Here is a 23,333-nt window from a genome sequence, read left to right on the forward strand (position 1 = left end):
CTAATTAGTCGCGTTATCAAACCCTCCCCACTTGACAAACTCCCACGCCAGCTTCACCGCCGCCTTCAAATAAAACTCGCCATCCTCCTCCCACAGCCCCGCTGCATCCCTCATCGCCCTCACCGCCTTGAGGTAGTGCGCATCCTTGCTACTCTCCTTCTCCAACACATGGCCCACCACCTTCTCCCACCCGCGCCCCTCCACGTCCACGTCCCCCACCAGCTCCGGGTGTATCGCGGGCCGCAGCTGGATGATGTACACAATCAGCACAAACAGCCAGTGCGAGCGCACCAGCGGCAGCGCATACTTGACGGGCACCACGGGCAGCAGCGTGCGCACGGCGTGCGACACCGTCAGCAGGTGCACGTAGAAGAAGTCGAAGTTCGTCTCGCCGGGGGTGTGGGTTGCGCAGAGCAAGAGCACGGCGGCGCGGGTGATTGCGCGGTGCGTGCGCGCGAGGTCGGCGGTGTCGAGGGAGTAGTAGTGCTCGAGGACGGCGGACTCGCGCTCGGCGAAGAGCTTCTCGATGTTGACGGAGCCGGGGGAGGAGAAGAGGTTGTCGAAGCGGGTGTCGGTGCGGACGGAGTCGAGGACGGCGAGGGGGTCGGTGGTGTGGGCCTTTGAACAGAGCTCTTGCGCGGCGGGAGTTTGGGTGGGGACGAAACCGGTGGTGGGGAAGTCGCGGTCGATGTAGGTGTGTAGGAAGTTGTAATTTGTGGCGGCGAGAGTGAGGGCTATGGGGGTCAGTCTCTTGTAGAGCAGAGGAATTAAGGGACAGTAACAAGTGGAGGCAGACCTTCCATAGCGACGTCTTTGCTGTTGAGTTCAAAGGCGTACTGGTTGGTGGTGGCGGTCATGTTAGATCACTCGGCACATAGGTCAATGATTGCGATATCCACTTACCCCAAGATGGATCAATGGATGTCCCACTGCGACACACCAACACGCCCGTTAGCCCACCACCACCACTCAATCCAACCCCCAAAAAGGCAGAAAGAGACACTTACATCCCCCAATGCCTCCAAACAGCATTGGCTCCGGCCCCTTGAGCATATACTCCGTGACGACCGCCTTCCAGTCATACCCAAACCTCACCAGCTCGTCCTCAAAGAAGTCCAGGAACGCTCTCTGGTACCTATCGCCCTCCCCCACCCACCCCGCATCAGCGCCACCCTACATACACACACAGAGAGAGGGGGGGGGGGGGGGAGGGAGAACCAGCACTCACTCGCGCATCGACAAGAAGTCCCTCCAGTCATGCCTACTAATCTCGCCCGGCGCATCCACCCACGGCTCCAGATGGCGAATCTCCTCCTCATACATGCCATTCAGCGTATCCGCACCCGCGCCCAAAAGGTATGCCGATCCCAACGCCTACAAACCCCAACCCGCGCAGCCAACCAAGCCACAAATCGAATCAGCCCACTTGATCTTCTCGAACTTAATTCTATCGACTACATAGAGGAAGAAGAAGAAGAAGAAGAAACACTTGCATGCGGCAAATGGTTATGGAACCTCAACTGCGAGTACAGCACCGAATAGTTCTGGTGGTTCGCGCGCAGCAGGTGCTTCAGCGTGCGGTCGCGCTTCTCGGGCGAGGTCTCGTAGTCGACGGTTGCGATGGGCGGGAGCCCCGTGTACGGCGCTTGCTCGGCGGGGGTTATGTCGCTTGTTGAGACTACTGCGCCCATTGCTGCTATATATGTGTGTGTGTGGATGTGGTTGTGGGAGTGTAATTGGTAGAACTGTGTATGAGATAGTGTTTTTTATATCGCAGTGGATCGAGCTACGGATGGATCGAGGGCGCAGAGCTGCTGGCGTGCGGTATCATGCGCGTATGAGGTCATGGTTACCCGGAACCACGTGCACGGGCGGGCCCGGGATGTGCCGCTGACAAATTGTGAGCATCTTTCGATACCTCAATTCAATTCTCTAGATCTACAGTACCTACAAGTACATATATACATACATACATAACCCACCAGCCAGCCAGCCCCCATCTCCGCATCTACACCCCCCCCCCCCCCTAGAACACCTACACCTACAGCAAGAAAGAACCCACAATGTCGTCCACCACCCGCACCGTCCCTCCCACCGGTCAGTCCCTCCCCTCCTCCTCCTTCGCATCTCTCCCCCCGTCTGTCTGTCTCATAGCTAACCTGCAAGCGCACCCCACAGCAAAAACCTCCGAGGCCCCAGGTACCCAGCACCTCCGACCACAATTACAAGCACAAAGATAGACAGCTAGCTAACAGAGAGCACCACCACCAACAGAAAACGTAGTCCTCAAGCCGACCGCCAACGGGCCCAAGCCCTGCTGCGTGTGCAAGGACGAGAAGGCGTCGCGCGACGAGTGCATGCTCTTCAGCGACAAGGGCGAGGTGCAGTGTCTGGACAAGATTGCGGCGTACAAGGCGTGCATGGCGGGCTTTGGGTTCAAGATCTAACTGGGGTTGGGGTGTAGAATAGAATGAAAAATGGCGGTGGTGGTGTATAGTGTATGGGGTGTATGATATTGGTTCTGGTTTGGCTATAGATGGGGTGGGATGGGATGGGATGGTTAGATAGAGGCGGGCAATGGATTACAAAGTCTCTTCTCAGTGTGGTTTTTTGCAGAGCTCCCCACCACGACCGTATGGCCGAGTCAATGATCTTCTATTATGTACTGGAATACGAAAGTTCTCGCACCCTGATTGGTCGACAGCCACAGGGGGTTTAGTAAGCACGACACATCAAAATTGGTGTAGTTACCCTGCTTGCTCACTTGCACGCCTGTTGCTATGCACCCTCCAGGCAGGCACGGTGCGAGCGCTCTGACCCCTAACCCTGACTGACTCCTGCATGGCTGACATTATTGCTGAGCAACGGAAGCTCTACGGTTCACGCCCTAATATTTATTTAAAAAGGTCTCTGTATAATTCTATTTATTTAAAAAGGTGTATGTATAATTATAAGATAATTAATTTATATGATATGATATGACCAAGAGTACTGGGGGGAGGAGGTGAAGGCGTTGAGTGGGAGGCGGTGGGAGGCGTGGAGGTGGTGGAGGTGGAAGGAGTTCTCTCCATCAAATGCGTTTAATATTCATGTAGTCCAGCGTTAACAGCTCGCGGTCGTGAGCAGGCACACCCCTACATAGTACATGTAGTCTACATAGTACATTTACTACATTTCTTCCCGGGGCTCACGGAGGACGCGTACAAGACCAGCCGCCCAAAAACAGACATAGCAGCGTTGACAACATGTCTCGGTGGTGTAGTGGTTTGCATCTCAAGAATCGACTAGGTGGGTAAGAGTTGTGCGAGGGGGCGGGGCAATATTTTTTTGGTCTCCCCCGCCTACATGAGAGAGCTATCATCCGAAGGGGGGGTATCAAAAGCCATAAATTCATTAATGGGGCGTGGTACGGTAAATTTCAAAATGTAAATCAGTGCCATAACAGCGCTCCAAACACAACTCTCTAACTACAACAACCAACCAAAAAGATATATAACGAAACCCCACTCCCCATCCCCCACTACTCACTCTTCACCTTACACCTCCCACTCTCCCACCACAGCCTCTGCAGCACCCACCCCCACGCCACCACAAACGCCCCAAAACACACCTCCACCCCGGCCACAACCCACACATCCGGCCACCTCCCCACCCCCTTCCCGCCCACCCACCACTCCGCCGCATGCAACCCCGCCACCGCGATATAACTCCCCAGATGCACAACCTTCCCCACCCACCCCCTCGGCAGGCGGCTAAACCCGCCCATGAGCCACATATACAGCAGCGACACAACGCCGTACTGCAGCACGAGCCCGTCGCGCTGCAGAAGCGGCCACATGCTGAACATGGCCATGTTGTTGACCCAGCTCACCCACGCCACGACTTCGCTGTCCAGGCTGCCAGAGAGGTACAGCGTCAGCGGCACCAGCGGCAGAAGAACGCTCTTCTCGTGCACCTGGAACGAGAACATGTAGAAGCCCCATGCACACGCCGAGAGCGCGAGCGGGAGGAGGCGCTTGGACGGGTTGAGGAAGATGATGGTGCAGGGCGGGGCGATGGCGAGGAGGGTTGCGAGTAGGCTGTGTGTGGGCACCCTCTGTTAGCTGTGGATGGATTGGAGCCCGGGGGGGGGGGGGGGGGTGACACTTACGATACTTTCTGGAGCAGCGGCGCAGAGAAGCGTTCGCGGAACTTGATGGCGACGTTTGCGGCGCACCAGAAGTTTGCGACTTTGTCTTCCCAGAGGCCGCGGGCGAAGGGGAAGACGCGGAAGAGGCACTGCCCGACCTGCTCCGTCCCACCCAGGAGCACGAGCGGCGCAAACACCAGTGCGAACGAGACCACGACTGTGGCGCCCAGCAGCACGAGGCGCACGATGTTGAGGCGCGGGAAGACACACAGGCCGAGGAGGTAGGCGAAGACGACGGGCGCGTAGTACAGCGCCATCTGCTTGAACGAGAGCGCGAGCACGAAGAAGAAGGAGCCCCAGTAGATGTGGTCAGTGAGGAAGCAGTCGAGCGCCGAGATGGCGAGGCCGAGCATGACGCTGTTGTACTGGAAGTGGCCATTGTCGATGATTGTGAGGGCGGGCTGGAGGAGGATGGCGCCGAGCGCGCAGGCTTTGTCGTATTTGCTCAGGGAGGAGAGCGTGCCGTAGAGGCGCACGAAGATTACGGTGGCGGGCACGTAGAGGAGGAAGTCGGAGACGAGGACGGTCGCGCGCATGTATGTCTTGAGCGAGGGGTCGTCAGAGCCGCGGGAGGTGTGGAGGGCGAACCAGTCGGGGTTGATGCGGTCGCCGCTGTGGGAGGGTGGAGCTGTGTTAGCTACTAGCTACGAAAACGAACTACTACTCCGGAGAAAGAAAAGAAAAGGCAGCACGAACATCACGCCCAGCACCCACGAGTGGTATGCGGTCAATGGCGGGTAGTCTAGCCCCCACCACTCGAGCTCGTGCCAGTACCACTCCCGCACAGGCAGATGCTTTGTGATCTCCATCCAGTGCCTCTGTGCCTCGAAATCACCGTGCATTGGCGGCGCGGCCATCCCTAATTCCCCACCACCACCAAGAGCTATCAGCAAACCAGTCCCTGTGCTGCGGACAACCTTAGGACATACCGGAATACGGCCCTAACCCCACCACCCACCTCACCAGCAGCACCACCATCAGCAGCACCGGCAGCACGAGCCATTGCGACGACGCCGAGCGCAGGGGATGCAGGAACGACGCGAGCGGGAACGGTAGTGCCGGGAGTGAGAAGGAGACGGAGCGCGTGGGCTTTTTCTTTTTCTTGTGCGGGGACTTTGGAGGAGCTGGTTGTTGTTGCTGTGCCGGTATCGCCATTGCGGAGTTGTTTGGGGGGGAGAGAGAAAGAAAGAAAGAAAAGAGAAGGTCGGGGGATTCAGAAGAAGAAGCCCAGAGCGAGCAGACACAGCATCGAGCGAGGCAAGCTGGTCTCTTTCTGTCTCACTTCGCTAAGGGCATGCCAAGGCCGAGGATCGCCAGGAGTTGACAGGGATGTGGGAGCCGCAGTGCCGAGTGAGAGCCTGTGATTGGGGGCGAGGGTTGGTTTGTTTGTGTGGGAAATGGCTGTGGGGAAATGGCTGTGGGAAGAGTGGGAGGGGAGAGGGACGGAGAGGGACGGAGAGGGACGGAGAGAGGGGACGCTGGATCTGGGGCAGCGATCATTGGCCCTGTTGGCGAGTGCTTGGTCCTGGCTGGGTAAATGCAACGACCGAGTGATCCCCCATGACCACCGACCGCCCAGCCAATGACTCCCGCGGACCAATCCATCCTGAAATCACAGCATCCACAACCACCCCATCCACCCCATCCATCAATCCATCCACCCATACATCCATCCATCCATCCATGCCCCCCCAATTGACACGCCAGGAAACACGTAGGTCCGCCCCCCCCCCCCCCCGGTGGCTGATTGGAGACATGTCGACAATGTTCCGACAAGTAGCTGCTAGCGTTATGTAGGTATTGTGTGTGAGAGTGAGTGTGCGAGTGTGTGAACACTTCACACTCCAGCTCTCCTTAACTGATCATGAAGACTCATCATCACCATCATATGCATCATCGCATGCAGTCCTTCGTGTTGAGCTGTTAGTCAGCCTATAACCCATCTGCATATCATGTAGAGCTAATTATTCCCCCCCTTCCCTGCCCCGCCGCCCAATCAATCACGCCCCCCCCCCCCCCCGCTAGAACAAACCGGCCATGGCGGTCGGATGTTGCCGTACTGAACTCTTTTTTTTTGTATGTGAGGAGGGAGCTTATGTAGTTTATCATATTAGATGGGGGCCGTTTCAAGAGATTGCTTTAATTGACGATACTTCATACCCACCGTGCACCACACGACACAGGACACAGCCAGCACCTGTCTGTCTACAGCACCTGTCTACATACATATCTACGTGATTACTTGCAAGTGCCTCTATACGAATTAATCGACATCTACACGTCCTGTCTCCATGCCCCTCGACCCTCCCCACAGCACCTAGCTTCCAGGGCACCTCCTCCTCCTCCTCCTACACAGCACACCACACCACATCCACACACCCAGACCTTCAAACAACACCCCCCAAACACCCACCACCCACCCCCCATGGCCCAAGCCCAAAGCGCCGACCACCCCCACCCCCGCCGCTCAAGCGCCGCCGCTCCGACACGACGCACCACCCCCATCACCACCCGCACCCCGCCAAACACAAGCGTCCGTCCGTCTCCCCCGTCCCCGCCTCGTCCCCGTCACCGTCAGGAGACGAGATGCAGATCACCGCGCCACCGCTGCCGCAGAGGTGCCATGTGTGCTCGCGCGCGCAGAGCGTGGGCTTCGGGACGATCACGGTGTGTGGCGCGTGTAAGAGGGGCACGTGTTATGTGTGCACGAGGAGGTGTGATGGCTGTGCGGAGACGGTGTGTTCGGGCTGTTGTGAGGAGAGGGGGGTGCAGTGCTTTTGTGGGAGGTGTGCGGGGAAGTGGGGGAGGTAGTGGATGAGGCGGGGAGAGGGGGAGGGGGGGGTTGTTTCAATGGTGAAAGGGGCGGGGGGTGGTTGTTTCAATGGTGAAAGGGGCGGGGGGGTGGTTGTTTCTAGTTTTTGCTTGCAGTTGTTTGGTCTTTGGTCTTTGGCTTTGCTTTGGTTTTGCTTTGATCTGGTTTGGTTTGGTTCGATTTGAATTGCTGCGTGGGTATGTCTTTTTCTTCTTTTTTTCTCTTTTTTATCTTTAACTCTTTTTTCCCCTTCCACCCCCGGCCCCCCCGTCTCATACGTCTCTTACCATACATATCTCTACAACTGAAAAGCTTAAGAAAGGACTCAAGGAAGGAAGCCTGTGATGGACGGATATACATGAGCACAGGCAGGCAGGCACGCATATAATGTATGCAATTGATTGATGGCATTTGTAAAGCACACACTCGTAAAAGATAACATAGCATAAATTAATACTCAACAGACCCGGCTCAGAGCATCTGAAAACTAAAGTACTACGGAATACGAGTGACACACACACACACACACACACACACACACACAGGCAATATATACTTAAGCTTTCGCTTACTGCAGAGCCGCAACCTCATATGTGCAGGGTTGCTGTGGGTGTACCATGTAGCTTAATTTCCCCCCATGTCCAGTGTGCAAGCTCACACAGCATTTTACCCGCTCCTTCCTTTCCTGTAGACCGCGTGTGTCTTGACTCACTCACCCACTCCGCAGCGGGGAAGGTTAAGTTCTAGAACTTCGGCTGGAAGGGAGGAAGGAAGGATGGGGGAGATAGGAACTTTATTACATAGAGTTTAGTTGGTTGGGTTAGTTAATTGGGTAAGTTCAAGTAGCTAATTTGTTTGGTTTGCAATTGCTCATAGATACATGAGCGTATAACACCGTTGACGCGGCCAGCAGGGTACGCAGGGCCACCCAATCTATCGAGCGTATTGGCCGTTGGTGGGAGCATACCTGCCTGATGTGATGGATACATGTAGTACTTGCTACTTGGAGCGCGCTGAGGTGTGAGGTTGCGGAGCCTTGGTTTGGGGCTTGCGTGGGCTTGTTACGTGGATGACTGGAGTGTGGTGGAATGTGAGAGACGGCGATGATGGTGATGGTTGAGCTCATGGGAGAGGGGTCTGTTATACGTAATTGAGATGATGAGGATGAGGATGGGGAGCTTGGGTATGGAGAAATTGGGGTATAAAGGTACCTCTACGCCGTAGTAGCTAAAGGGCATCAATCACTGCAGAATCAGAAGCTTCGAATTGCAAAGTCAAAGCGGTATTCAGTTGTTTAGACATCTTATCCTCAAAACCTCAAAACCTCGGAAGCTAGCTACAAAGAAAGCTTTGTAAATTTACTTCTTCAAGACATTATCCTCAAATCAACTCTCTCCTCGACCGAGCTCTTCGGTCTCATTACCAAAATTCAATAGCTCCTAGCTCAGCTAGCTACCTAAACCCGGCCCACAATGTCCAGCACATCTCTCCAGCGCACCTCTTTCGACTCCACGACCACCACCTCGACGGCCCAGCGTCCTCTGCTCGAGCGTGCACAGGGCAGCGGTGATGTAAAGGCGAAGATCAAGGCTGTCTTCAAGAAGGCCAAGTCCACCGAGGAACAGGGGCAGGAACAGGGTAGGCAGGAGGATGGAAAGAAGAAGGTCGCTGTTCCGGGAAGTGTCAAGCAGGGGAGCTTTGGCGGGGAGTCGAGTCATATGAGGATGCATATGTAGGTGGGTAGATAGATGGGTGATATGTGGGTTGTGTGGTTGGTGGATGATTGGGTGTGGTAACTAGGGGGAAATGATTGATGTGACGGAAAGTTTGTAGTAATGGAATGGAATGGGGTTAGTGCGTTATTGGGAAGGGTTTTATTTTATGTTTGGTCACTTTTTTGTAGTAGGAAGCGAATTAAGGATTTATGAATACTCGGTATTTATTTGACGCTGCAATTATAACGTACTGGTACTACATAAAACGGAAAATAAGCAGCCCCACTTACTGCTTGTCGTTCTGCGCATAGAAGAAGTTGGCCCCTACACCCACGTCAGCACCCGTTCCTAAGTAGTGAATTCATAAAAAAAAAGCACTACAAGTACCCACCTATGAGCTCCAACCCATACTTATCCGCCCATATCTTCGCCCCCTTCCTCTCCGCCGAGTCCGCATGCCCCCACTTCTTCCTATCCGACGGCGCCTCGACCTTCTTCCCCGAGCCTTTGTACAGCAGGAACACATACCTATGCTTCCCTGTTTTCTCCGGCGGCGCTGGGCCCATGTACTCGACGACCTGCGTGGCCTTCGACAAGTCGATCCCCAGCGTGTCTGCGTTCGCCGCGGCCGTGACTACGTCCGGAGACGCCACCTTGACGTCCGTCATGATCCAGTGGCAGAACTCGGACCACTTGTGGTCATCGCGCGAGGGTGCGTCCGGGTCCGTGAGCACCACGGTGTAGGTCTTGCTGGAGTCCGAGTCCTCGGGCATGATCTGGAGCTGGGGCTGCTTTTGGGTTTCGCTGGGTTTGAGCGTGTTGCCGAGGGAGACGTCGTTGTTGCCGGGGTAGATGACGGAGATCATGGTGCTGGGGGTGAAGTCGTCGACGACTGGGGGTGTGTTAGTGGGATGTGGAGTGTGCATAGGGAGGCGGGCTTGCTTTAATTACATACCATCGGGGATGATGTCGTGTTTCTTGAGACTGATGGGTGTTAGTGATTGTCTGTAGGAGTGACAATATTTGCATGTGCAATTGCGATAAATCGTTTGTGGTCCGATATGATTACTACCCAAAAGAGGGCAAAATAAAGTGTGTAATCATATATCGGATCAAAACGATCCATCGGCATTAATTTCTAGGTAATGGAGCTATCTGGAAACTCACGAGTCACGGAGCGACTGATTGATAGTTACCTGTTAAAGTGTTAATTAGGGTAAATTGGTAAATGAAGTATTATAATAATAAAGCACTCACAAGAGGCATTTTATAGATCAATGGTTTTGATACTGGTCTGATTGGACAGGCTGGTTTGAAGGCAGTGGTACAGGTGATTCTGTGAGAAGCGATGGAGAAGAAGGATTTACTGAAAGACGAAACCATCACTAAATACTAGAGGGATTGGAAATTGTCTTGCTTTATATAACAGGCCCAATCCAATATGGTGTTGCTTGATATCGATGCGTTGAGAATGACGTCGAGGTCGCACAGCACCTGAGACCACCTTACATTAGCTAAGCAGATGCCCAGGAATAACGTTAATCCGGGGTACATCTGTTAGACCTTGATGGCCAAGTTTGGATGCGAATTTCAAATCAACGAAAAACCAGTCTGCAGCCACTTTGGCAACTCTTAATAAACTCCATCTGCAGGATCTTCCCGTGGCAATCTTCGATGCTTATCCCTTTTTTTTTGTCAACCAACCTAAGGCCAATGATTTTTTTTCGCCCTGATCTCTGGCGCAGCCTGAGACAACCACCCAGGAAATATGCGCTTGCATTGCCGTGCAACGCTGCCGAACCACCAGGACCCCTCGCGCGCGCCGGGCACAGTGGCACACACAGAGCCGCAAGCCTCGCCGGCGGCAACTTACAAAAGCCAATTTTTTGCGCCGGTGCTATCTTGCTTGTGATATTCCGTAGCTTAATTGGACGTCTGCATGCCGTGTGTTACTCACATGTTGTGTTGCCATAGGCACGCTAGTTAATACTTTTTGTGTTGTTTCGCTCTGGCCGAAACTTGGCGGGGTGAATCTTTGTTCGCCAGCAAATCAATTCGGCTTCACGCAAACACCCACGGCCAAGTCATCATACCTCTACCTCCCCGCACCTCTCCCTCCCTCTCCCCCTTCCACCAACCCCCCCGCTTTCAATTCAATAGGGTAGGATAGAAAGTCTTTCTTTCTTGCGTCGTCCTTTCTCTCTTCTCTTGTTTTCTCATCTTCATCTACCCCCCCTCCACTCCCTGTCCCTCTTTCCCGCTGTCAGTTTAGGACATCGATACATCTATCTAATCTCTATCCCGCAACCATGGCTTCTCTTGGGTAAGTCCCCATCTACTTGCGCCGTCCCGCACACCCCAAAAATTAATTGCCTTCGTAATGCTCATTCATTCCACAGTGAAGATTTGCTCGGTGTAGTCAACAGGCTGCAAGATCTTGTATTTATCTCTTTCTCTCCCCCGCGGGGTAAACCCTTTATATAAGTGCACATCTTTTAACTGTGGCTCGCCTCCTTCAGGTTTTCAATACGATCGGATCTGACTCTGGCCTTGACCTACCTCAAATTGTAAATTTCCCTCCCTCTTCTCCCCCCCCCCCCTCCCACCCCCGCCCTCAGCTTCACCCCCTCACCCACCAGTCAACGCGAATATGGTTACCGTAGTAGTAGTGGTGGCGGGGTTAGGCTTCGCCGTCAATCACCCGTCGCTAACCCGTTTCCGCGCGCCCGTAACATAGGTCGTAGTTGGTTCCCAATCCAGTGGCAAATCCTCGGTCCTTGAGAACATTGTCGGCAGAGACTTCCTTCCCCGTGGATCAGGCATCGTTACTCGTCGCCCATTGATCCTCCAGCTTATCAACATACCGACGGAGGATGGGTCCAACAGCGTCGAGCCTCACACCCCAGAAGCTGTTGCCGAGCACCCAGAGTTTGGAGAGTTCTTGCATCAGCCTGGGCGCAGATACTACGACTTTCACGAGATTCGGAGGGAGATCGAGGCGGAGACGGCGAGAATCGCGGGTAACAACAAGGGCATCAACAGGGCTCCGATTAACTTGAAGATCTACTCTCCTCATGTTCTGAGTTTGACTTTGGTGGATTTGCCGGGTTTGACAAAGGTTGGTATCTCTTTTGAGGCTACATAGCTTACTAGGACCATTGGCTGATCTTGCTTAAAACTACAGGTGCCAATCGGAGACCAGCCGACAGATATTGAGAAGCAGACGAAGAACCTCATTTGCGAATACATTGCTAAACCCAACAGTATCGTCCTCGCTGTCTCTCCTGCCAATGTCGACTTGGTCAACTCTGAAGCTCTCAAGCTTGCCCGCCAAGTCGACCCACAAGGGAAGAGGACCATTGGTGTGTTGACCAAGCTGGATCTTATGGATCACGGCACCAACGCCCTTGAGATTCTTTCTGGAAGGGTTTACCCTTTGAAGCTTGGATTCATTGGTGTGGTCAATAGGTCCCAGCAAGACATTCAAGGAAACAAGTCCCTTGCGGATGCTCTCAGTGCTGAGCGAGAATTTTTCAAGCTCCACCCGGCATACCGAAACATGTCTCACCGATGCGGTACACAGTTTTTGGCAAAGAGCTTGAACTCTGTATGTTGAACCGGTTCCTATTGTTAGGTGGGGCTACTTTACTGACCCCGCTTTAGACTCTGATGGCACACATCCGGGACCGCCTGCCGGATATCAAGGCCCGGTTAAATACACTCATGGGCCAGACACAGCAGGAGCTCGCGTCATATGGCGATATGACCTTCAGCGGAAAGGAGCACCGGGTGGGTTTTTATTGCTGCCTTAAAGGTTGACTGGGCTAATTTGTACAGGGTTCTCTTATCCTCCAACTCATGACCCGTTTCGCCAGCTCTTTCATCTCTTCTATTGACGGAACCTCCTCTGAGATCTCTACAAAAGACCTTTGCGGTGGTGCAAGGATATACTACATTTTCAACAGCGTTTTTGGTAACTCTCTTGAGCTTATAGACCCCACTACAAACCTTTCGGTCCTCGATATCCGAACGGCCATTAGAAACTCTACAGGTCCCAGACCAAGTCTTTTCGTCCCCGAGCTCGCTTTCGACCTACTCGTAAAACCTCAAATCAGGCTCCTAGAGATCCCATCTCACCGATGCGTGGAGCTTGTGTACGAGGAGCTGATCAAGATTGCTCACACTTGTGGAAGCCAGGAACTTCTGCGATACCCAAGACTGCAGGCAAAGCTGATTGAGACTGTCAGCGACTTGTTGAGAGAGCGATTAGGACCCACTTCTACTTATGTCGAGAGCTTGATTGCAATCCAGCGAGCATACATCAACACAAACCATCCCAACTTCCTCGGCGCTGCTGCGGCGATGTCCTCAGTCATCTCAAACAAGCAGGAGAAGGAGAGGAAAGCTCAAGCTTTGGAGAGGAGGAAGGAGCGTCCTGCTGCCAACGCACGCAGGTCAAATCTGGCATCAGATGGCCAGCCAATCTCAAACGGAACTGACACACCCGAACCGGAGGAGACTGCAGGCCCTAACAGCACCAGTGAGCTCGTCAGGCATTTCCGTGCCAACTCCAGGTCCATGTCTCCAGCTCCAGGCCACCACCTTCAAGCGTCAGCTGTCAGTGGGGCCATGAACGGAAGGCCAAACAGCCCACAAGTCTTCACCTCACCAACACAACAGCAAAACAAGGCAACTGACTCGTTCCTGAACTACTTCTTTGGGAAAGAAGGCGGAATGCCAGCGTCTAGCGGAGCTACACCGAAATCTGTTCCGGAACCAAGCTTCAGCCAGAGCGTTAGGCGCGGTCACGAGAGGATCGAAAGGGAAAAGTATAACGCGCAGGATGTGCAGAGACTGTCGAGAGATTTTGATGACACCTCTCTGGTATGTAGTCCAATGGGAATTTCTATGGCCGGACCGGTACTGAGTTTTTCATACTTTGTTCAGGAACCTGCTGGCCAGCAATCGGACGAGCCAGTTCTTACAGAGCGGGAACAGATGGAGACTGAGCTGATTCAAAGGCTGATCTCGTCGTACTTTAACATTGTCCGCGAGACTATCCAAGACCAGGTCCCGAAGGCGGTCATGCACTTCCTTGTTAACCACTCCAAGGATGCCATCCAGAACCGATTGGTCACCGAGTTGTACAAGGAGGACTACTTCGGCGATCTACTGTACGAGGATGATGCCATCAAGGCGGAGCGTGTCAAGTGCGAGAGGCTACTGAAGACATATCGTGAGGCGGCGAAGATTATCTCGGAGGTTGGACTTTAGGCGTAAAATGACAATTAAGATATAGATTGGCGGCCCCGTAGTAGGACTAGGGTTGAAGTGTAATTATATATATACGACGAACGCATGAACGGGTACGAGCGATACGATGGTTGGTTTGGGTTGAACAAAAAAAATGCCTGAGACGGGGTTTGTTGGTGGTGTGGGTTTTTGTATTTTTCCCTTTTCCTTTTTTCTTCTTTCCTTCTCGGGGAACGATTTTTTGGGTCCAATAAGTCGTCCGTCTCTACCCTATTTCCTTTCCTCTCTTTTTCTCTCCTTTCCCTTTCTTTCCGTTTGTTTTTGTTCTGTTCTTCTCGCCTCTACGAATTCACTATGTCCAATTTCGTTTGGGTTCTCTGTTCTACTATCTATTATGGGATGTAAGGACTTGTTTGGTTAAGATGGATAAGAAAGAGCTGTTTTTTCCCCTTGTTATCTCCCTTCATATCCCTTCGTTTTTCAACATTTGGGGGAGGAGTGGGGGAGGGCGGGGAGCTGTTGTGTGTCGTACAAAATAAAGTTAAAGAAACCATGCTTGAGCTGCGAGTGATAATGTGTGATTAGATACCCATCCACACACATTGCCTCAAGTGTAGCCTGCTGCCTACCTAAGAACATAGAGCTATGTATACAACCCACCACGGGAAAATATAGGTGTAGACAGCTAGAATGCGGTTCTTACCTCACTAGAACCCCATCAAAACACCACACCGCATAGGGCGTCCGAGAAAAGTCGGCCCCATTCCGGGCCGCTAAGCAATTTCTGACCCCGGGATATCCACTTTGCTAGGTATTTAGTCATTTTTACTGATTGCTATGTATTCCATGATGTAGGGATCCATCTGTCTGTGAATGTGAAGACTGTTGAAAGTATGGCGAGTCTTAATGCCTCATAATTCGGTTGTCGGTGTCTAAAGGTAATACAGGCTATATCATAGGAGCCCAGGGATGACACCGTTCGAGTTCCTCTTGACAGCGAGCCCTTTACTATCCGACACCGTGACCTTACTGCCTTAAACACATGACTAAAAAAGACTGTGTCCTCGGTTCCGAGTGATGGTTCATGATTGCGCTATTTGGCCAATTAGGCGACAACCAACCAACATAACGGCACATACATAGGCCGGTAGCTGGACTTCCAACCTCTCACTGAAGTTTCTCCTGATTGCGACTATATTTATCGAGGTTTGAGGCCGCTAACCAGTCCATATACTACAGTTACAGTTAAGGGGGTGTTTTGTTTACAAATGAAACAATTACAATGGAGGCAAAATAGGAAAAGAGACACTATGGAAAATGTATTTTGCATCGCATAAGGACCACTACGCACCGCCGTACAGTATTTTCTCTATATGACTCCCACATGTAATGTACCCTGTATTATATACCAGGCCGTAGGAATACACCTACACCAAGCAAAGGAAAAAAAATCATATCGCACTTTCGGACCTATTCCACTCGTAAAGAAAAAGTCTAGGACATATTCGAAAAAAAATTAAACCCAGAGATGCGCCGTAAGGGACTCGAACCCTTCCCAGTTGCTTACTCGACCCTTTTCAGAAATCAATGGAAGGCAACTATGCTACCCCTGCACCAACGGCGCTTGAGGGTTCTTCAGAGTTTAAGCCAATTTGAAAATTTGGCTAAAGCTCATTAGTAGGTTGAGGTCTCGTGGTATTCGGGCTAAGCGCGATGGGGATAAGGTTCGGATTTTGCGTGGCAACGATGCACCACACCAAACTTTGTGGAACCACAGTATGACCACCGAGGTGAACAGCTCGGTGGAGGAGTCATAAGCAGTCGAACAAGTAATCGCATGCGTAAAGACTAGTCACCAGAGGTTAGTTTTTTTTTTACTCGGGGGTAAAAAGTATTCTTCGGTGCTATAACTCTGGGAATCTAGAGTTCCAGTTGTTGTAAATAGCACTAGGAGTAGGCTTAGACATGAGGCAAGGTTTAAAGCACCAACAGAATATTGCTTAGGTGATTATTAGTGATTTGTGAACTGCCGTCGCCATAACTTAAATCCGGATACGTGTATCCCCCTAATATGGCGAAGAGGTCTTGATAATTAAAATTCTATTCTCGATAACGATCATAGATCACTCAACCACGTTACTCATCACAAAATATCACTCGTCTGTACAACCATCGGCCATTCCAGATTGAGGTATCCTTTTAAGCTTATTACTGAGCCTAAACAGCTTAAAAAATTGCCGAAAAAAACATATCTCCGGTCTGTGATCCTAGGATAATGTGATATCGGTTTTGCCCCAGAGGTAAGGATGCAGGCAGTAAGGGACAGCGAGTGATACTTCGTGATCGCATACTCCGCCGTCAACGAATCACGCTGGATGGAACGTGATTTGCCCAAGCAAGATAGCGTCCCGGTGGGGAAAAAAAAAGCAATCACACATTAAGGGCTCTTTTACAGAGTTTCGGACGACATCACCATGCAAATCATCTGCTGTTGCCGATTCCGATCGGACGCGCCGACATCCCGCCCGATCGAGATCCAACCTGTCAAAATTCTAAAAGTGTATATCCGTCCTATCTTTCGACTGTTTCTCACCGCGCTAAAACAAAAGATTCCAGAAACTGAGTTCCCCTCCTTTGGGGTACGTCATCATATCATACGTTGAGTGTGCAATATACTACCCGTTTCGTTGCTGCGATCTTGTGGTATCTTGATCCTTCAGTTACCTGAAGCCATGGTTCACGCCGAGATTCCGGTCTTTGCCGTCCCTATCTCAGCGCCCCAACGGCGGTTCCCATGGTAACAGGTTTGCATGATTCCTTAAACCCGGTCTGGGCTCCGTCGTTCCGGCTTGGAAGTCAGTGCCGATTCGACAACAACGTCATTTGTTTCCGACCTGGTGAAGACATGTTTGTTAGGTTATTTTAGTCTGTGGTATGTGTTATTTCAGAAAAACATTGCTTGTCTGACGCCTGATGACGATTTTGATCTGCCTGATATGATGGAGAGAGATGAAGAGTAATCATTTAATTGTTTTTACTATTTTTTGTGAGCTACATCAGAAGAGAAAAAAAAACATGTATGTAGGTGACTTACCTCAGGGGTTGTTATAGTATACATAAACTAAGGCTGCAGTATCCGTAGGGATTTCAAAAAGCTATGCGCGTGTCGAAAGTGCTTTGTAGAACCACAGCTTGTGAAAACAGATACAGCAACCACCCCCAGTGTCAGGCGCCCTTTGGTGTAGATATGAGGTTCGATAGAAGCTCTCTTATTTCTTTTATATTCACACACACTCTACCATGGTCTCACACAACTTGATTTCTTTAACGTTGGGTGGCGGCACACGCCGCACTTCCTGACCGCACATTTCAATGCATTGCGCCGCACCACGCTGACTGCACATGGATCCAAAGAAGAAGGCAGCAAGGTGTGGCTGGATTTCAAAGGCCAAATCCAGTGTCACCAAGGAACTGGATGCTGGAATTTCATTTATCCGATCGCTGATAGAGTACTTACTCTAGTCTCTAGGGAGAAGCTGTCTGTTTTCACTCGTGATGCTCAGCGTTTGTGCGAGTGGGGGTTGGTGGTGGGGAATCGAATCGCACGGGCGATAACCCCATATCCTGCTATCGTAATCGATTAGATATAGGCCTGGAAAGGCGGGGTATGAGATTGGCTCAACGCACCACCGGCACCCACGAATGAAGGAACCTCGGTACAACATAGGGCGAATTTGGGCAAGAATCTTCATCGAGATCCTAAAACCCTTGCATATGGGCTGGGGGACAAAAGCTACTGCGAGTGATAAGAATAGAGACGCTATTCCACATGTGCAACTTACATGAACCTTTTCCAGTTTATTCCCCTGCATCAGCCTTGACATCGTGTGCATAAGTGGAAGGGGCTAAATGCGCCGTTGAAGGGAGGTCCAAGAAGTTCTCTCTCCCCGGAGGTCCCCCGCGAGTGCTGCTTGCTTGCTTGCCCAGCAGTGCCCGATTCCATTATGGTCCACGAACCTGCCTCGCTTCCCCCCTCCTTCGCCTACTGAGGGTTACGATAGATAGACAAACAAGCCAGGCAGCCCTCTCTCCACAGTCAGTCACACACGCACGCCTCTTCATTCCGGTGGGTCTTATTCTTGCAATGGAAGTGCACGTAGAGATAGACGGAGTGTAAGAAACACGGGATGGATGCCTCAAATAAGTCCGCCGAGACTGAGCGAAAAAGCTCCTCCAGTCAGACGGGTCTCGAGACCAGACTTGAACGAAGAAGTTCGTGCAAATCCTGCCGGATTTGAGTGCCAAGTTAAAGAGAGGATGGGTGCAGGCTTGGTGGTTGCAACTTGGGGCTACCGTCTGGTCGGGAGGGATTTTATCTCTCATGCTTTTTGAGGCGGGATTCTGGGATGTTGCGCCGAGAGAAGTCCAGCTGGCTGAAGGGGCGAGGAGAGTTGGGCCTACTAAAGAGAGCTTGGCTCCCTGAAATAATGAATTACTTACATCTCTGCGAGTCTCCAGCTGCGAGTTTACGTTGCTTTGGATTGAATCCTTTGTTGTTTCTCTAGGGGTATCTGCGTAATAATTGAGGCCGACAACCTGATTTCTCGGCCTGCGTCATTATTATCCTTTGGAGTTCTTTCGAGAAGTCTTTTAGATATATCAGGCGTTAGAATTCACACACACCCTCACTCCCCTCCGGACTATTCCTACCAGAAGACCCAAGAGTTATCTATTCACAGGTTGCATTGAGTGGCGTTGCTACTGTCGTTGTCAAGATGTTAGTTACTGCCCTGTCGCTCATTTCTTAATCCGATCAGGCTCTGCGGAAGCTTACACAGTGAGATCTAGGGCCCGCTCCGAGAAGAAGAACCCTCTTACAGTGTCGCAACGGTCGAATAACCTCCAGTTCTCACGTTCCCCGCATTTTAATGGACTCCCCTCATCACAACTCGGAACTCGATCGATTTACCTGTATACAGACCCGCGCTCAATTTCTGCGGAGGGACGTCCGGCGAAGAAACAGTTCCAGCCTAATAATGTCCATACGGTCCCAAGGGAGGATTCCAGCCCCCCACCACCACCGTATACCCGTCGAGCAATTGCTTCGTTGATTACACCTTATTTGCAGCAAAACCCCTCTAAGCGTACCAGCAAAAATGCCCGCCATCCCCACAGGCTTTCCTCGTCTGCTTCGTCCATCCGCAGCGTAACCAGTAGCATTCTGTCTAGGAAGCGGAAGCACTACTATGAACACCCCACTCTGGCAAAGCTACCCTCCGAGATCTTGGATGAAATATTCTCGTATTTGGACCAGCCTACTCTACTATCACTTGTGAAAGTATCCAAACGGATGGTAGAGGAAGTGGCGTACACGCTGTATGCTCAACCATGCTTTGCTTCGACTTATCGTTTCGCACAGTTTGTCACGGTAGTGACTCAAAATCCCATGCTAGCCCGGATGGTGCGTGTTCTAGATCTGTCAAAGTTAGGAGCATGTGTCGAGGAAGATGTTCCATTGGCTGGCTGGAGGGAGTGGAAGTACCGAGACTCACCACTACACACCATTCACAGAGATGATGTAGGAGGGAAGAGAATCACGTCTAGACCCTCCATCATGTCCATGAAATCCGCCACCTCCAGCATCATAAACAGCAGCTTACATCCGCTCCCTTCGCCGTTTCTAAAGCAGTATTCCCTTTCCCGGGACGTGCCCATCGGAGCACTCATTCATCTGCTCACAGCTTGCACCTACATCCGGAAGCTCAACTTTTCCGGCGTACCGCTGGCAGCAGATTACTCGGTTATGCACACCAAGTCTGCGTCGTACACACCTGTGGCGTTCACCGGGCTGCTTTTCGTTTCTGATGTCCCGAAAAGTTTCACTTGGAAAGAGGGTGACACGAAGCCTTTGCATGCAGCTGTCGACCTGGTGGATGCTATCACAAACCTGAAATGCTTGACCTCGCTTAAGATCAAAGGCGGGCTTTGGGTGACGCGGGATGCAGCCACCACACTTGTTGAAAGGTGCCCGAAGCTCGAGGGGGTTGACTTCAGAGAGTGTGGCATGTACAAGGGGAACCGCTGGGCGGTGAACGGGCCAAGGGACAAAGTCAGAGAGGTTCTGCTTTCGGAGGGAGATGTGCAACCATCGAGGAGATAAAATTTGGGTACAAACTCGGAGTATCAAAAGTGTTTAATGGGAACTGTAATAACTGTAGCATCATGGGCGGGGACTTTTGCTGTTTTGTCTTGCTTGGTTTTTTTTCTCCTTGTGGGCTCGGTCCTGGCGCATTTGGGATATTGGCGCGGGCACCCTTTATCTTCTTCTCTTTCTATTATCTTCTCTTCCGTTGTATATAGCTACACACAGCTTCCTTTTGTCTTATGAATTATGCAGTTATGATTTATCTGATCATCATACAAAGAATATCGATCGAGTGATATTCTGTTCAAATGTTGAGGCTCAACTCGCGTAGCTTGGTGGCAGTGATTACCCCGCCTAAGCCACAACTCCACGTCCCCCACAAGCTTGACACCTGTGGGAAGTCAACCATACGAGACTTTGGGAAACCTCATCTGAATCTCAAAACATCTCGTGAGCCACCAAACATCTAGATAAAGCTCTGATACCTCTGCCAGTTGCCACCCTATCACTATATTCCGCTCGAAATGGCTTCCCCGGAAATTCAGAAACAGCTCGCCGACATCGAGAGCTCCTCGACCTCTCAGGGAGATAAAGGATCGGCCTTTACTTCACTTCTCAACTCCATCATCGCCTCCTCTGCACCGGAGCAACTAACCGCCAACCTCACAGTTTTCATCGACACTATTCTTTCCGACAATGTAGGAATCGTGACCTCGCGCCCCGTGCTTGCAGAGTACGTCAACGCAATCTCGAAGCTCCCCTCCGCCGAGATCAAGAAGGAAGTCTACGAATACACCCTTGAAAAGATCCGCCCCAAGATCGTATCATTCGAAGAACAAGACTGCAACATCCGGGAAGCCCTCGCAACCATCTACGAAGCCGAGGAAGAGCATGGCGAAGCAGCCAAGGTGCTCCAGGGAATTCAGCTGAACCCCCACCAACGTCAGATCACCGATGAGTTTAGGCTGCAGATTTACATCCGGATCATGCGCAATCTACTGGAGGATGACGAGTCTATCTCGGCGGACATATGGCTCAACCGTGCTACGCTGTTGATCCACAAGTCGGAGGACCCCCAGCTCAATCTCATGTTCCAGATGTGCCAGGCTCGTATTCTTGATGCGAAAAGGCAATTCTTGAATGCTTGTTCCAAATACCACCAGCTGTCGTTCTCGCCAATCGTGGCCGAATCCGACAGGATGCAATGTCTTTCTGCCGCTATGACTTGTGCTATTCTTGCCCCAGCAGGTCCGTTACGTAGTCGTTCCCTCGCAACACTCTACAAAGATGAGCGTTCTCCTCAGCTCCCACAGGACTATGCACTCCTTGAGAAGATGTATATGGACCGTCTTCTATCCCAGAAAGAGGTTGATGAGTTTGCATCACGTCTAAAACCGCATCAGGTCGCTACGCAATCAGATGGTACAACTGTATTATCAAAGGCCGTCATTGAACACAATTTGCTCGCCGCCTCTCGTCTCTATAATAATATTGGGGTTGGGGAGCTTGGTGTGTTATTGGGTCTGTCGGGTGAGAAGGCGGAGGAGTACGCTGCCAGAATGATTGAGCAGAAGAGAATGAGTGGGCAAATTGATCAAATTGATGGACTGATCTACTTTGATTCGATCTCTGGCGCTGCAAAGGAAGGTGGTGCGGCCGTTGGAAGTGCAGAAAAACCAGTAGGCAGGCAGATCAGGAGGTGGGACGAGAACGTTAGCGCGTTAGCACAGGAGGTAGAGAACATCACTAGTATGCTACAGAACGAATACCCGGTTAGTAATTCATCAAGCGTAGCTCCATTACTTTGGTTCTTAAGAGACAGTCACTGATGTATTTTCTTTACAGGACTTTGTGGCTGCGCATTTGGTCACTTGAGTAAATGTTAGTGGGCTCCTCTGTAGTAATTTTATAAGCATTAGAGGTGATATCTACGAAGGGTAAAGATAAAAAAAACTTGACCTGGTTTTGTTTTTCATTTGGAGTTTATGGGAGGGGTTATGTTTGTCCTGTTTTTATTTCCTAGTCGTCATTACGATAGGTTGCTTCACATACCAATCAAGAATAGAGAGGGAATCGCAGACAAAAAAAGTTGCCAGTTTAGCCACATGCTTCAACCTGCCTTTAGGTCCAGGCGTGAAGCACAAACGATCACTCGACGCATGTGCCAGATTAGGCCTAGCGCCCGCGAAGGTGCCTCTACAGCTTCCACCGACCACTTGACCCTTTCTCCTCGGGCAATAACTCTATCCCGAAGATCCTCCAATAGCACAGTGAGGGGGATCCGCAAATGATGGAATGATGATGATTGCTTGGGTGGGGTTGGGAAGGTTTGCTTTTTCATATTCCTTCCTTTTTGTGACATCAAACGGCGGGTGTGCAGAATGACACGACACAGTCCAGAACGATATAAAAAGAACTCTGGATGTAGTTGCACGGAAATATCTTTCTCTTTCTTCCAGACGGTTTTGAGTCGAAGCTGCAAATAAAAGCTGCATGTGAAGTTCTGAGAGCGAGCTTGAGCCTGCTTGACTCAATAGTGCCATGCATTCCCGCGACTCTGCACGTGGTGACTGCGCGATAACTACCAATGACCGTCCAACCGGAACTCAGCAGTGAGCAAAGGTTCCATAATCTCCGAACCAAACACTAGAATAATCACTGGTGATTCCCGACCTCCACCAAGCGTGACAATAGGCCGCCGTAAAGCACTTTATATCAATGCGTATTTGACCCGGGTCCGGGATGCATAAAAGTGGCGTGTAAATGTATCCTCACCTCAAGTGCCGTACGTGCATGCTTCGTTTTGCTTTTATTATTGTCGGGTATCAAAAATAACCGATCACTGGCACCCTCGTGAGACTCATAGCAACCAAAACCGACCTGCGAAGAAACCTCACATCGAGACTTTCGAGGTCAGAAGGGTAATTCCATTCCCCCCAAGCACCTAACTCCATTTAGGAGATTTAAAATTACTCAATTGCTCCTGGTTGAGTTATTCTGACCTGAAGTGATTTCGACGTTGTCGTGAGTGATCGGTTATTTTGATACCCGACAATACAATATAATCCCATTAGTCCTTCTCTGCAGCACAATATCCCGTATCCCGGTTTATATTCATAGTCAGAGCCCAGCCAAGAGGTCAGAAAGGCATAGTTTGAAGGTGGTGGCGGTCAAGTAAGTCACTACCGACACTGCACGCGCAAAGTCTAGCTATAGGCC

General features: G+C 51.3%; 9 protein-coding genes across 9 annotated transcripts; 6 read left to right on the forward strand and 3 right to left on the reverse strand.

The window, feature by feature from the left end:
• LAJ45_06192 (uncharacterized protein) lies at positions 1-1,691 on the reverse strand (the record flags this gene model as incomplete). The annotated part of the gene is made up of 6 exons (XM_046115758.1): positions 1-734; positions 797-836; positions 904-929; positions 1,008-1,135; positions 1,229-1,374; positions 1,494-1,691. The coding sequence occupies 6 exons, from the start codon at positions 1,689-1,691 to the stop codon at positions 1-3; spliced, it is 1,272 nt and encodes a 423-aa protein (XP_045970867.1).
• Positions 1,692-2,063: 372 nt separating this feature from the next.
• On the forward strand, positions 2,064-2,447 carry LAJ45_06193 (uncharacterized protein; the record flags this gene model as incomplete). The annotated part of the gene is made up of 3 exons (XM_046115759.1): positions 2,064-2,097; positions 2,179-2,199; positions 2,275-2,447. The coding sequence occupies 3 exons, from the start codon at positions 2,064-2,066 to the stop codon at positions 2,445-2,447; spliced, it is 228 nt and encodes a 75-aa protein (XP_045970868.1).
• A 1,073-nt stretch (positions 2,448-3,520) lies between these two features.
• Positions 3,521-5,344, reverse strand: LAJ45_06194 (uncharacterized protein; the record flags this gene model as incomplete). Its single annotated transcript, XM_046115760.1, has 4 exons — positions 3,521-4,079; positions 4,151-4,801; positions 4,886-5,048; positions 5,119-5,344. 4 exons carry the CDS (start codon positions 5,342-5,344, stop codon positions 3,521-3,523), a joined length of 1,599 nt encoding a protein of 532 aa, XP_045970869.1.
• A 528-nt stretch (positions 5,345-5,872) lies between these two features.
• LAJ45_06195 (uncharacterized protein) lies at positions 5,873-6,873 on the forward strand (the record flags this gene model as incomplete). The annotated part of the gene is made up of 5 exons (XM_046115761.1): positions 5,873-5,903; positions 5,977-5,982; positions 6,060-6,111; positions 6,304-6,388; positions 6,511-6,873. The coding sequence occupies 5 exons, from the start codon at positions 5,873-5,875 to the stop codon at positions 6,871-6,873; spliced, it is 537 nt and encodes a 178-aa protein (XP_045970870.1).
• A 1,600-nt stretch (positions 6,874-8,473) lies between these two features.
• LAJ45_06196 (uncharacterized protein) lies at positions 8,474-8,737 on the forward strand (the record flags this gene model as incomplete). Its single annotated transcript, XM_046115762.1, has 1 exon — positions 8,474-8,737. The coding sequence occupies one exon, from the start codon at positions 8,474-8,476 to the stop codon at positions 8,735-8,737; it is 264 nt and encodes an 87-aa protein (XP_045970871.1).
• Positions 8,738-9,002: 265 nt separating this feature from the next.
• LAJ45_06197 (uncharacterized protein) lies at positions 9,003-9,982 on the reverse strand (the record flags this gene model as incomplete). Its single annotated transcript, XM_046115763.1, has 5 exons — positions 9,003-9,040; positions 9,108-9,608; positions 9,672-9,700; positions 9,884-9,912; positions 9,974-9,982. The coding sequence occupies 5 exons, from the start codon at positions 9,980-9,982 to the stop codon at positions 9,003-9,005; spliced, it is 606 nt and encodes a 201-aa protein (XP_045970872.1).
• Positions 9,983-11,025: 1,043 nt separating this feature from the next.
• LAJ45_06198 (uncharacterized protein) lies at positions 11,026-13,990 on the forward strand (the record flags this gene model as incomplete). Its single annotated transcript, XM_046115764.1, has 8 exons — positions 11,026-11,039; positions 11,116-11,155; positions 11,236-11,283; positions 11,454-11,834; positions 11,901-12,323; positions 12,380-12,505; positions 12,554-13,600; positions 13,664-13,990. The coding sequence occupies 8 exons, from the start codon at positions 11,026-11,028 to the stop codon at positions 13,988-13,990; spliced, it is 2,406 nt and encodes an 801-aa protein (XP_045970873.1).
• A 4,166-nt stretch (positions 13,991-18,156) lies between these two features.
• Positions 18,157-20,129, forward strand: LAJ45_06199 (uncharacterized protein; the record flags this gene model as incomplete). Its single annotated transcript, XM_046115765.1, has 3 exons — positions 18,157-18,241; positions 18,683-18,746; positions 18,818-20,129. The coding sequence occupies 3 exons, from the start codon at positions 18,157-18,159 to the stop codon at positions 20,127-20,129; spliced, it is 1,461 nt and encodes a 486-aa protein (XP_045970874.1).
• A 509-nt stretch (positions 20,130-20,638) lies between these two features.
• Positions 20,639-21,989, forward strand: LAJ45_06200 (uncharacterized protein; the record flags this gene model as incomplete). Its single annotated transcript, XM_046115766.1, has 2 exons — positions 20,639-21,886; positions 21,960-21,989. The coding sequence occupies 2 exons, from the start codon at positions 20,639-20,641 to the stop codon at positions 21,987-21,989; spliced, it is 1,278 nt and encodes a 425-aa protein (XP_045970875.1).
• Between the last annotated feature and the right edge of the window lie 1,344 nt (positions 21,990-23,333).

The sequence above is a fragment of the Morchella importuna genome (genome assembly GCF_003444635.1).
Source record: "Morchella importuna strain M04M26 chromosome Unknown Morimp01GS018, whole genome shotgun sequence".
Lineage (NCBI taxonomy): Eukaryota > Fungi > Ascomycota > Pezizomycetes > Pezizales > Morchellaceae > Morchella > Morchella importuna.